At 37.6% G+C, this 14504-nt stretch overlaps 1 protein-coding gene across 5 annotated transcripts in view; it reads left to right on the top strand.

The window, feature by feature from the left end:
* Window positions 1-14504, top strand: part of CEMIP2 (cell migration inducing hyaluronidase 2) — a 79944-nt gene that overhangs the window by 43003 nt on the left and 22437 nt on the right. For all 5 annotated transcript variants that reach the window (XM_029202768.1, XM_029202764.1, XM_029202763.1 and 2 more), the window contains 4 exons: window positions 8479-8610; window positions 10344-10379; window positions 11141-11296; window positions 13853-14030. In XM_029202768.1, coding sequence (XP_029058601.1) covers window positions 8479-8610; window positions 10344-10379; window positions 11141-11296; window positions 13853-14030 — 502 coding nt within the window. The remainder of the gene's footprint in view (window positions 1-8478; window positions 8611-10343; window positions 10380-11140; window positions 11297-13852; window positions 14031-14504) is intronic.

Below are 14504 nucleotides of genomic sequence, written 5' to 3'. Positions count from 1 at the left end.
GAGGTATGATTGACATGTAAAAAGCTGTGCATATATAATGTATAGAACTCGGTAAGTTTGGAGATAAGTACACACCCATGAACTCTCAAGGATAAGTACACACCCATGAACTCTCAAGGGAATAGACTTATCCATCACCTGCCAAAGTTTCCTTCTACCTCCTTTATGGTCATTATTTTTTTAATTAAAAAAAATTAAATTTTTTGTGGAAAGATCACTTACCTGAAGATCTACTCTCTTAGCAAATTTTAAGTATACAATACAGTATTTCTAGCTATAGGCACTATGCTGTAGAGTAGATCTCTAGACTTTATTTATCTTACATAACTAAACCTTTTGTGCCCCTTTGACTATCACTTCGCCATTTCCTCCTCCCTCCAGCCCCTGGCAACCACCATTCTACTTTTACCTTTGCATTTAGAATAAAGAACCACACCCTTGCCTGGCACATGCCTTCCTGTCTATCCTCTCCCTCTTGGTTCTTACTTACCAGCCAATCTGCTTATTGTCCCTTGAATATGCCAAGCTCACTCATGCCTAAGGACCTTTGCACTTGCTGTCTTCTGGGCATAGCTGCTTCTCAAATCATACATATTTGATGAGTACCTACCATGTGCCAGCAACTTTCATAGTGATGTTTGTGCAAATGATGTTTCTTTAACGTATGATTGAAAATCTCAACCAGCTGAAATGGTTTTTGTAAAGCTGTGTAGTTTTTTCTCTCCCCACCTGCCCAGCTCTGTAAGATTATGATGGAAATGATCTTTTTAAAAATTAGATGGCCTTATGGAATTATTTGAGTTGTTACAGTTGACAGAGTTTTTTTTGTTATTTTTTTTGGTGGTGGGGGGGTGCCATGCTGCATAGCATGTGGGATCTTACTTCCCCGACCAGGGATCGAACCCGTGCCCCCTGCAGTGGAAGTGCGGAGTGCTAACCACTGAACCGCCAGGGAATTCCCGGTAAACAGGGTTTTCTGTTGTTTTTTTTAAAAAAAAAATTTTGAATTTTATTTTATTTTTTTATACAGCAGGTTCTTATTAGTTATCCATTTTATACACATCAGTGTATACATGTCAATCCCAATCTCCCAATTCATCACACACACACACACACCCCCACCGCTTTCCCCCCTTGGTGTCCATATGTTTGTTCTCTACGTCTGTGTATCAGTTTCTACCCTGCAAACTGGTTCATCTGCACCATTTTTCTAGGTTCCACATGTATGCGTTAATATACAATATTTGTTTTTCTCTTTCTGACTTACTTCACTCTGTATGACAGCCTCTAGATGCATCCACCTCTCTACAAATGACCCACTTTCGTTCCTTTTTATGGCTGAGTAATATTCCATTGCATATATGTACCACATCTTCTTTATCCATTCGTCTGTTGATGGGCATTTAGGCTGCTTCCATGACCTGGCTATTGTAAATAGTGCTGTGATGAACATTGGGGTGCATGTGTCTTTTTGAATTATGGTTTTCTCTGGGTGTATGTCCAGTAGCGGGATTGCTGGGTCATATGGTAATTCTATTTTTAGTTTTTTAAGGAACCTCCATTCTGTTCTCCATAGTGGCTGTATCAATTTACATTCCCACCAACAGTGCAAGAGGGTTCCCTTTTCTCCACACCGTCTCCAGCATTTGTTGTTTGTAGATTTTCTGATGATGCCCATTCTAAATGGCGTGAGGTGATACCTCATTGTAGTTTTGATTTGCATTTCTCTAATAGTGATGTTGAACAGTTTTTCATGTGCTTCTTGGCCATCTGTGTGTCTTCTTTGGAGAAATGTCTATTTACGTCTTCTGCCCATTTCTTGCTTGGGTTGTTTGTTTTTTTAATATTGAGCTGTATGAGCTGTTTATATATTTTGGAGATTAATCCTTTGGTGATTCGTTTGCAAATATTTTCTCCCATTCTAAGGGTTGTCTTATCATCTTGTTTGTAGTTTCCTTTGCTTTGCAAAAGCTTTTAAGTTTGATGAGGTCCCATTTGTTTATTTTTGTTTTTATTTCCATTACGCTAGGAGGTGGATCAAAAAAGATATTGCTGTGATTTATGTCAAAGAGTGTTCTTCCTATGTTTTTCTCTACGAGTTTTACAGTGTCTAGTCTTACATTTAGGTCTCTAATCCATTTTGAGTTTATTTTTGTGTATGGTGTTAGGGAGTATTCTAATTTCATTCTTTTACATGTAGCTATCCAATTTCCCCAGCACCACTTATTGAAGAGACTGTCTTTTCTCCATTGTATATCCTTGACTCCTTTGTCATAGATTAGTTGACCATAGGTGCATGGGTTTATCTCTGGGCTTTCTATTCTGTTCCATTGATCTGTATTTCTGTTTTTGTGCCAGTACCATATTGTCTTGATTACTGTAGCTTTGTAGTATAGTATGAAATAAGGGAGTCTGATTCCTCCAGCTCCATTTTTTTCCCTCAAAACTGCTTTGGCTATTCAGGGTCTTTTGTGTCTCCATACAAATTTTAAGATTTTTTGTTCTAGTTCTATAAAAAATGCCATTGATAATTTGATGGGGATTGCACTGAATCTGTAGATTGCTTTGGGTAGTATAGTCATTTTCACAATATTGATTCTTCCAATCCAAGAACATGGTATATCTCTTCATCAGTTTGTATTGTCTTTAATTTTTTTCATCAGTGTCTTATAGTTTTCTGCATACACGTCTTTTGTCTCCCTAGGTAGGTTTACTCCTCAATATTTTATTCTTTTTGTTGCAATGGTAAATGGGAGTGTTTCCTTAATTTCTCTTTCAGATTTTTCATCATTAGTGTGTAGGAATGCAAGAGATTTCTGCATTAAATTTGTATCCTGCTACTTTACCAAATTCAATGATTAGCTCTAGTAGTTTTCTGGTGGCATCTTTAGGATTCTCTATGTATAGTATCATGTCATCTGCAAACAGTGACAGTTTTACTTCTTCTTTTCCAATTTATATTCCTTTTATTTCTTTTTCTTCTCTGATTCCTGTGCCATGTTGAATAATAGTGGTGAGAGTGGACATCCTTGTCTTGTTCCTGATCTCAGAGGAGATGCTTTCAGTTTTTCATCATTGAGAATGATGTTTGTCGTGGCTTTGTTGTATATGGCCTTTATTATGTTGAGGTAGATTCCCTCTGTGCCCACTTTCTGGAGAGTTTTTATCATAAATCGGTGTTGAATTTTGTCAAAAGCTTTTTCTGTATCTATTGAGATGATCATATGGTTTTTCTTCTTCAATTTGTTAATATGGCGTATCACATTGATTGATTTGCGTATATTGAAGAATCCTTGCATCCCTGGGATAAATCTGAGTTGATCATGGTGCATGATCCTTTTAATGTGTTATTGGATTCTGTTTGCTAGTATTTTGTTGAGGATTTTTGCATCTATATTCATCAGTGATATTGGTCTGTCATTTTCTTTTCTTGTAGTATCTTTGTCTGTTTTTGGTATCAGGGTGATGGTGGCCTCATAGAATGAGTTTGGGAGTGTTCCTTCCTCTGCAATTTCTTGAAAGAGTTTGAGAAGAATCGGTCTTATCTATTCTCTAAATGTTTGATAGAATTCATCTGTGAAGCCATCTGGTCCTGGACTTTTGTTTGTTGGAAGTTTTTTTTTTTTTTTGGAAGATTTTTAATCACAGTTTCAATTTCATTACTTGTGATTGGTCTGTTCATGTTTTCTATTTCTTCCTGGTTCAGTCTTGGAAGGTTATGCTTTTCTAAGAATTTGTCCATTTCTTTGAGGTTGTCCATTTTATTGGCATAGAGTTGCTTATAGTAGTCTCTTAGGATGCTTTGTATTTCTGTGATGTCTGTTTTAACTTCTCCTTTTTCATTTCTAATTTTTTTGACTTGAGCCCTCTCCCTCTTTTTCTTGATGAGTCTGGCTAATGGTTTATCAATTTTGTTTATCTTCTCAAAGAACCACGTTCTAGTTTTATTGATCCTTGCTATTGTTTTCTTTTTTTCTACTTCGTTTATTTCTGCTCTGATCTTTATGATTTCTTTCCTTCTACAAACTTTGGGTTTTGTTTGTTCATCTCTCTCTAGTTCCTTTAGGTGTAAGGTTAGGTTGTTTATTTGAGATTTTTCTTGTTTCTTGAGGTAGGCTTGTATTGCTATAAACTTCCCTCTTAGAACTGCTGCATCCCATAAGTTTTGGATCATCGTGTTTTCATTGTAGCTTGCCTCTAGGTATTTTTTGATTTCCTCTTTGATTTCTTCAGTGATCTCTTGGTTATATAGTAACATACTGTTTATCCTCCATGTGTTTGTGTTTTTTACATTTTTTTCCCCTGTAATTGATTTCTAATTTCATAGTGTTGTGGTCAGAAAAGATGCTTGATATGATTTCAATTTTCTTAAATTTACTGAGGCTTGATTTGTGACCCAAGGTGTGATCTGTCCTGGAGAATGTTCTGTGTGCACTTGAGAAGAAAGTGTAATCTGCTGTTTTTGGATGGAATGTCCTATAAATATCAATTAAATCTATCTGGCCTGTTGTGTCACTTAAAGCTTCTGTCTCCTTATTAATTTTCTGTTTGGATGATCCGTGCATTGGTGTAAGTGAGGTGTTAATGTCCCCACTATTATTGTGTTACTGTTGATTTCCTCTTTTATAGCTGTTAGCAGTTGCCTTATGTATTGAGGTGGTCCTATGTTGGGTGCATATATATTTATAATTGTTATATCTTCTTCTTGGATTGATCCCTTGATCATTATTTAGTGTCCTTCCTTGTCCCTTGTAACATTCTTTAAGTCTATTTTATCTGATATGAGTATTGCTACTCCAGCTTTCTTTGATTTCCATTTGCATAGATTTCTTTTTCCATCTCCTCACTTTCAGTCATATGTGTCCCTAGGTCTGAAGTGGGTCTCTTGTAGACAGCATATATATGGGTCTTGTTTTTGTATCCATTCAGCGAGCCTGTGTCTTTTGGTTGGAACGTTTAATCCATTCACGTTTAAGGTAATTATTGATATGTATGTTCCTATTAGCATTTTCTTAATTGTTTTGGGTTTGTTTTTGTAGGTTCTTTTCTTCTCTTGTGTTTCCTGCCTAGAGAAGTTCCTTTAGCATTTGTTGTAGAGCTGGTTTGGTGTTGCTGAATTCTCTTAGCTTTTGCTTGTCTGTAAAGCTTTTGATTTCTCCGTCAAATCTGAATGAGATCCTCGCCAGGTTAAGTGATCTTGGTTGTAGTTTCTTCCCTTTCATCACTTTAAATATATCATGCCACTCCCTTCTGGCTTGTAGAGTTTCTGCTGAGAAATCAGCTGTTAACCTTATGGGAGTTCCCTTGTATGTTATTTGTTGTTTCTCCCTTGTTGCTTTCAATAATTTTTCTTTTTCTTTAATTTTTGTGAATTTGATTACTATGTGTCTCATTGTGTTTCTCCTTGGGTTTATCCTGTGTGGGGTTCTCTGCGCTTCCTGGACTTGGGTGGCTATTTCCTTTCCCATGTTATGGAAGTTTTCAACTATAATCTCTTCAAATATTTTCTCACGTCCTTCCTCTCTGTCTTCCCGTGTTGGGACCCGTATTATGTGAATGTTGTTGCATTTAATGTTGTCCCAGAGGTCTCTTAGGCTGTCTTCATTTCTTTTCATTCTTTTTTCTTTATTCTGTTCCGTGGCAGTGAATTCCACCATTCTGTCTTCCAGGTTACTTATGCGTTCTTCTGCCTCAGTTATTCTGCTACTGATTCCTTCCAGTGTATTTTCCATTTCAGTTATTGTATTGTTCATCTCCGTTTGTTTGTTCTTTAATTCTTCTAGTTGTTTGTTCTTTAATTCTTCTAGGTCTTTGTTAAACATTTCTTGCATCTTCTATATCTTTGCCTCCATTCTTTTTCTGAGGTCCTGGATCATCTTCACTATCATTATTCTGAATTCTTTTTCTAGAAGGTTGCGTATCTCCACTTCATTTAGTTGTTTTCTGGGGTTTTATCTTGTTCCTTCATCTGTTACACAGTCCTCTGCCTTTTCATTTTGTCCCTGTTTCTGTGAATGTGGTTTTCGTTCCACAGGCTGCAGAATTGTAGTTCTTCTTGCTTCTGCTGTCTGCCCTCTGGTGGATGAGGCTATCTAAGAGGCTTGTGCAAGTTTCCTGATGCGAGGGACTGGTGATGGGTAGAGCTGGGTGTTGCTCTGGTGGGCACAGCTCAGTAAAACTTTAATCTGCTTGTCTGCTGATGGGTGGAGCTGGGTTCCCTCCCTGTTCGTTGTTTGGCCTGAGGCAACCCAACACTAAACCCTACCCGGACTTTGCTGGGGCTAATGGCAGACTCTGGGAGGGCTCACACCAAGGAGTACTTCCCAGAACTTTTGCTGCCAGTGTCCTTGTCCCCACGGTGAGCCACAGCCACCCCCTGCCTCTGCAGGAGACCCTCCAACCCTAGCAGGTAGGTCTGGTTCAGTCTCCTATGGGGTCACTGCTCCTTCCCCTGGGTCCTGATGCGCACACTACTTTGTGTGTGCCCGCCAAGAGTGGAGTCTCTGTTTCTCCCAGTCCTGTCAAAGTCCTGCAGTCAAATCCCGCTAGGCTTCAAAGTCTGATTCTCTAGGAATTCCTCCTCCCATTGCCAGCCCTCCAGCTTGGGAAGCATGACGTGGGACTCAGAACCTTCACTCCAGTGGGTGGACTTCTGTGGTATAAGTATACTCCAGTTTTTGAGTCAACCACCCAGCAGTTATAGGATTTGATTTTCTTGAGATTGAGCCCTTCCTGCCGTCTCATTGTGGCCTCTCGTTTGTCTTTGGATGTGGGGTATCTTTTTTGGTGAGTTCCATTGTCTTCCTGTCATTGATTGTTCAGCAGTTAGTTGTGATTCCGTTGCTCTCGCAGGAGGGAGTGAGCGCACGTCCTTCTACTCCGCCATCTTGAACCAATCTCCCTGGTTAACAGTTTTTTTTGTTTTGTTTTGTTTTATTTTTTTTTTTTGTGGTACGCGGGCCTCCCACTGTTGTGGCCTCTCCCGTTGTGGAGCACAGGCTCTGGACGCGCAGGCTCAGCGGCCATGGCTCACGGGCCCATCCACTCCGCGGCATGTGGGATCTTCCCGGACCGGGGCACAAACCCGTGTCCCCTGCATCAGCAGGTGGACTCTCAACAACTACGCCACCAGGGGAGCCCCTGGTTAACAGTTTTTGATACCAATTTTTTTTTGCCTTTTCAATAAGGTCCTTGTAAATATTTTACAAGGACATGAAAGAAAAAGTAACATTCAGTCTTTATAATTAATAAGTCAATGCAATACAATCTTTTTTTAAGTGCTGATACATTTTTTCTTTATTTTTTATTTTTTTTTATTTTTTATTTTTTTTGCTGTATGCGGGCCTCTCACTGTTGTGGCCTCTCCCGCCGCAGAGCACAGGCTCCGGACGCGCAGGCTCAGCGGCCATGGCTCACGGGCCCAGCCGCTCTGCGGCATGTGGGATCTTCCCGGACCGGGGCATGAACCCGACACCCCTGTATCGGCAGGCGGACTCTCAACCACTGCGCCACCAGGGAAGCCCTTCTTTATATTTTTTATTATAGTAGATTTACAATATTAGTTTCAGGTGTACAACATAGTGATTCAATATTTTTATAGATTATACTCCATTTAAAGTTATATAAAAGAATAGCTAGATTTCCCTGTGCTGTACAATATATCCTTGTTGCTTATTTATTTCATACATAGTAGTTTGTATGTCTTAATCCCATACCCTTAATGTTGCCCCCCCATCTACTCTCTCCTCACTGGTAACTAGTAGTTTGTTCTCTGTGTCTGTGAGTCTGTTTCTGTTTTGTTATATTCATTTGTTTGTTTTATTTTTTAGGTTACACTTATAAGTGATAATATAGAGTATTTGTCTTTCTCTGTCTGACTTATTTCACTAAGTAGAATACCCTTTAGGACCATCCACGTTGCAAATGGCAGAATTTCATTCTTTTTTATGGCTGAATAATATTCCATAAGTATAATCTATTTAAAATTTAGGCTTTTTAAAGATATTGAATCCAGTTTTCTCTCTATCTAAAGCATTTCACCAGCACACAACTCAAATAATACTCTGCTGCACATATATGTATGTTGAAATATATGATTAATTTACTCAGTAAGTTTATATTAATATCATGTAGCTTGAGAATTTGTGAAAACATACTATATTTCCTGGTCTGAGGTTTTTCTGTTTATTTTTGAAATGGTTTCAGTGCTTAGAGTGTTCTGTAATGTCCCTTTTATAATATAAATTGATTAAAAATAAACTATGAAAGCAGTTCTCTGCAAATTTGTATTTTTTTTCAATATTTGAAATGTAAATAATTAAGTTGTGTCTTAAGGAGTTTTTTTTTTAGTTTAGTTTTGTTCAAAGTTAAATTCTGCTTTTTGACACTTAAGTTTATAATCGTAAGTAGCTTATTTACATTGCCTTTTCATTACTCTTTCTAAAAATCCTTTTTTTTTTTTTTTCTCCTAACCCCAAGGTTTCGGCCTCATCAGGATGCAGACCCTGAAAAGCCACGTGTTGCTGCTTTAATTGACAGGCTCATTGCTTTTAAAAATAATGATAACGGAGCTTGGGTCAGAGGAGGAGACATTGTCGTTCAGAATTCAGCGTGGGTATTGTCTATGAGATTATTATCTGATGACACTGATGTATTTATTTTTTAAGGCTTTTTAAAAAACTCAGTAGACTGAAAGTACAGTGGGGTTTCTGGAATCATAGTATCATTACTAATAGAAAAGCTCTGAGGAAATATGCCAGCATTAACTGACTGCAAATGTTTGGAATTGTCTCATTCTGCTGCTTTTATTGGAACTGAACTTGTCTGGTGACATGAGAGCTTTTTGATGAGATTAAACAGAAACTGGGACTTTAACTTTATGTAACAAACATGGTCTATGTCAGAGAGCTAAATAAAGATTTTGAAACTACCTGCATTTTTTTCCTTCCTTTTGGAAACTCAGTTTCCTGATGCTCTTCCACTGCCATTCAAAACAAAAGTTTTGAATTCTCCCTTAATAAGTCTGTTGACTTATGTCTTAACATGACTTGAGGCAGTAAGCATCTCACTTCTTTTCCATTTGTATAATTTTAGGAGAAGTCTGATGTATGTTGAGGTAAGATTTGGTGTTCAGGAGTCTAGAAAAATGTTTTTTTCTGGCTAGTACTGACATTAGCTGCTTGGCATTTTACCATCATCTCTGACTTTTATCATTGCAAAAAAAAATGGATATTGTATAAAATCTGTAGAAATAGCTTGGGTATTAATGTTGAAAAGTTTTTTTTTTTTTTTTTTTGCGGTACGCGGACCTCTCACTATTGTGGCCTCTCCCACTGCGGAGCACAGGCTCCGGACGCGCAGGCTCAGTGGCCATGGCTCACGGGCCCAGCCGCTCCGCGGCATGTGGGATCTTCCTGGACTGGGGCATGAACCCGTGTCCCCTGCATCGGCAGGCGGGCTCTCAACCACTGTGCCACCAGGGAAGTCCTGTTGAAAAGTTTTGAAGAGAATACCATGATCTGATTGTTAAAAATTAGTCATTCCTTGGTATCCGTGGGGGATTGGTTCCAGGACTCCCCATGGGTACCAAAATCTTGATGCTCAAGTTCCTTATGTAAAATGGCATAGTATTTGCATATAACCTACACACATCCTCCTGTATACTTTAAATCATCTCTATTACTTATTATATCCAAGACAATGTAAATGCTATCTAAATAGTTGTAAATGCAATGTAAATGCTCTGTAAATAGTTGCCAGCACTGGACAAATGTAAGTTTTGCTTTTTGGAATTTTCCATAATTTTTTGTTTAATATTTCTGATCCACAGTTGGTTGAATCTGTGGGTGCAGAACCCACACATATAGGGGCCAAGTATAATGATAAAAATTATAATTATAGCTAACACTTACCTGCTGCTTACTCTGTGCCAGACATTGTTCTAAATAGTTGACACTAATTAGCATTTTAATGCTTTCAAGCATACTATGAGGAAGCTTATATTATTATTTCAACCTTTAGGTGAGAAAACTGAGGGGCAAACAGGTTGAATAACTTGCCCAAGGTCACACAGCTAGTAATAGGCAAAGCTGAGATTGGAACCAGGTGGCTTCACTGTGGAGCCTATGCTTTTCATTATTGGAAAGTGAAATTTTGGTGTAGTCTTGGACAGTAAACATTACTGGAACTTCCTGGATTTTATGACAATTAAATATTTTGAGAGAATTACCTCTTCTTATATGTGATAAATTAAATATATAAATTAAATAAATTAAATAAAATAAATAAATAAAATAAATTAAAATATAAATTAAAATGTTCCCTCATTCTCTTTTTTCTTATAGATTTGCAGATAATGGAATAGGACTGACCTTTGCCAGGTTTGTAATTACTTTTAAAAATACTTACCTGATTATTTTAAAGCTGTAAGGTAGAATAACCTTGATATATATTTTTTGATAACACAGGAATGTTATATCATTTATTAACATTAAAAAAATTAGCACTCACTTCCTGATGCCACTTGAGGGCCAAAAATACATTTTTATTGATTAATTGAATTTATACCAAAGTAGGAGATGAATCTAGCTGGAATTACACAGAAGGGTAGGCCCACCATATTTTTTGCTTAAAAGAAAACAGTTGATCTTTAGATTAAAGATCTTAAAAAGTAGGGGAATAAAGAGGAAGGGAGTAGAAGTTGGGAGCAGATTAAATATTTTCTTTCTTAGAAGTTGGTCTAATTTCACAGTGGTCTTTAAGAACTAAACTTTTTATGTTATATATTTTTCTCCAGATAACAGTTATTCTCATTGCCATCTTAAACATGCTTGTCCTCTAATTATTGTCCAGGGCAAGTTTATTCTCCTCATTTGCAGTATTGTTGCTTGGGACTGAAATAATTAGTTGTTCCTGTAAATTAAATCTCATTTGTTTAAATCTAATTTGCCAAGCACATATTAATTTATAAGAGGTATGTTCAATTTTGAGGTACCTTTTGATGACTCACTAATATGTATCAGAAAAAGCTACTGGCTACTTTGACAATTTTTAGGTTTTTAAAGTTATAGCTTGCCTTCATTTGAGGGTCAATTTAAATTTCCTAGAGATGTGTGGTTAATGATTATTCTCATTTTAACAGTGACGGAAGCTTCCCAAGCGATGAAGGTTCCAGCCAAGAGGTATCTGAATCTCTCTTTATTGGGGAGAGCAGGAATTGCGGATTTCAGGGTGGTCAGAACAAGTATGTAGGCACTGGAGGAATAGACCAGAAGCCTCGGACGTTACCCAGGAACAGGTAAGCATTGCTTTATCAGAGGAGTGTTAAATTTAAACAATAAATGAAAACCTAAGCCCCTTACAAAAGTTTCTATAATAATCCTGTATCGATTGGTTCCCACTGTGACTCTTTTCCGACCTTATTATTATTAAAACTATTATTCTTGTTGTTATTATTGCTATTACTATTGTGTGTATTATCCTCTGGGATTCTGGAGTGTTAACTATTAAACACTTTACAGATTTCATTATCAATTTTATAATGAAGGAACCTATCTTGTTTATCCTTCCTGTTTAAGGCCTTATATAAGCTGGTAATCTTTTTTTTTTCTTTCTTGAGAGAACTGCCAAACCATAAACTATGGACATTGAGTCAGTTTTCCCTCAATATGTGATGCTAGTTTTCAGAAATAGCCACTGGAAAAAGGAAATTACCTATTGAAAAGAGTCCTAGAAAATGAGGTGATAGATGCCAAAGCTGACTCAAAACCTAACCACAGGTGTATAATTAACAATGTTTCAGATGTTGAAAGGGTATGGGTGTAGACTTTTGGCATGTTTTCTTCCAAAATAATCACAGTCATTAAAATAGCACTTAGTACTAGAAAGATTCTTCAGAACTTTTAGGGAACTATTACCTAATTAATCTGTACCTCAGTTCTGAGACACAGTTTGGAGTTGTCATTTTACTCTCAGGAAAACCAGGTAGAGAAAAACTAGTGTTCTAAAGGCCTTACATTGGAGCTAATGTCAGAATTTATCAAACATCAATTCCCTTAAAGCTATACCCTGTGTCTGGATATTGGGCTAGGACAGGTCAGGGGGATGGGGCAAACATAGTTGGCTTTGGGGGACAGGTAATGAGTGTTGGCCGAAGGGCTTAACTAGCTTCTGGCAAAGGGCAGTCTATGCTTGGCTCCTCTTGCCTGTGTTTGTTGTTGGGAAATATTGAACATCTTTACTATATGCTATGCTATGTGTAGAACTCCTGTTAGACCGTGGAAGCCACTAGGAAAGGAACTTCATGGATTTTTAATGGCAAACATTTATTAAATGCTTATGATGTATCAGGCCCTGTTCTAAAATACTTCATTATTCAGTTAATCCTTGCAAAGCCCAGTGAGGTAGGTGCTGTCATCATCCTGCTTTATAAGTGAGTAACTTACTAAAAATAGCTAAGGTGGGACTCGAACCCTGTTAGTTTGGCTTCAGTGCTCTGCTCTTTACAATTAGGCTAAAGCTGCCTCTTCTAATATGTAAATTAAAGAAAAAAGGCTGTATTAGTTGGGTATGGGCTGCAGTAAAAACGGTGGCCAATTCAATTCCATTATTTTTATTTTACACTGGCCTTTAGTTTTATTTCAAAATGCTATTGCTTCTTTGCCAAGGAGGAATTTTCGAAATGAAGATTCCTAGTTGGTCAATGGATGCGGTTTTTATTTTACTGTACCTTTACAACCTTTTCTATGGCAGAGGACCGTTTTGTGATGTATCCTTGGAAAAACATCAGGAGGCATAGTTTTTTTTTTTTTTTTTTTACATCTTTATTGGAGTATAATTGCTTTACAATGGTGTGTTAGTTTCTGGTTTATAACAGAGTGAATCAGTTATACATATACATATGTCCCCATATCTCTTCCCTCGTGCATCTCCCTCCCTCCCACCCTCCCTATCCCACCCCTCTAGGTGGTCACAGAGCACCGAGCTGATCTCCCTGTGCTTTGCGGCTGCTTCCTACTAGCTATATCTATCTTATGTTTGGTAGTGTATATATGTCTAGAGGCATAGATTTTTAAGTAGGCTATTTGATTTACTTGCTAGCATCTATGTTTTTATTGTAAAACACCACCAAGCTATAAACTAATTAGTTGCTATAGAAGTCCTCTGCAATGCCATTAAGAGCGTAATAGGGGAAAAACCTAAGGGATCCAGAATATTATGGGTTTTGTACATTAATTATGGTTAATAATATATGATTAGTAGGTTAAGGAGTTGTGTTGGAACAGAAAGGAGTAAAATGAATAAAACGAATTTCTCAATCTAGCCATCCCCTTTGACATAGTAAGTAAGCCTTGCAGACTTACACTTTTGTACTTTTAAGCATATCATTTCTCCTTACTACTATCATTTAGTGGCTTGAAAGGAGGTTCTCTCTGTTTAAGCACAGATTTGTCTTTTGTTCTCATGCTAGAGATTTTGGAACTAAAGCTAAAGTGTATGAGTTATCAAAAAAAAGATCTTAGCTGAGTTGATTCAAGGAAGCCAAGTCACCTTTTCAGACAAGCCTCCATTCTATCCAAAATAGCATCTCTCTTCTACCCAGTCTATTGTATTACCATGTCTTTACTTTCTTCAAGCACTTATTATCTGAAATTGTCCATTGTTTTTCTGTTTGCCTTTCTCACTGCAGTGTAGGTTTCATTTGATTGGAGATCTTGCTTGGTTACCACTTTATCCTAGAATTGTGCTTGGTGTATATGGGATATTCAACTGTATTTATAAAACAAGTACGCAAGTGAAGTGCTGTTAAAGGGACGGGCCCATATGCATTAAACAAAATCTTGTATCTCAACAGGACATTCCCAATTAGAGGCTTTCAGATCTATGATGGGCCCATTCATGTCACCAGGTGCACTTTCAAACAATATGTGCCAACTCCAGATAGGCATACCAGTGCTATTGGCTTCCTCATGAAGAATTCTTGGCAGATAACCCCCAGGAATAACATCTCCCTTGTGAAGTTTGGTCCACATGTAAGTATGTTCTCATGGTTCCTACACAGTGAGTATGGTGGGTAGAGGAGGGATGGCACATTTCCAAAGACGAAAACACAAACGAAGGGTTCGCACTGAGTTTTTACGATTGGGAGGAGAAATCTATGCAAGAGCAACTCCTAATTCCAGGTACTCTGTCCTGCTGAGTTCAAGGGGAGAACAGAAGTCCCATGTGACCTGGGGTATTTCTGATATTTGGTGATATCTTCAAAGGGAAAATGACTTAAAGTGATGACACAGGGATGGGAATTGTAGAATTTCATAGGAACAAGAGGACATATAATTTGTAGAAATTCAGTATAATAATCCATGAAGAGATTTGGGTTTTACCTGGTATTTTACTTTTCTGGGGTCTATTCTTCTGGGGAACTAGAGGATAAAAGATTGGGAAAGAAGAGGAATAGTGGGGTGATATGAAACAAATGAGGTTATTTCTTATATGAACTATTGGAA

Source organism: Monodon monoceros, unplaced genomic scaffold, assembly GCF_005190385.1.
Source record: "Monodon monoceros isolate NGI ecotype Baffin Bay Population unplaced genomic scaffold, NGI_Narwhal_1 Super_Scaffold_5, whole genome shotgun sequence".
NCBI classification, from domain to species: Eukaryota; Metazoa; Chordata; class Mammalia; order Artiodactyla; family Monodontidae; genus Monodon; species Monodon monoceros.
This window is presented reverse-complemented; position numbering and strand designations above follow the sequence as displayed.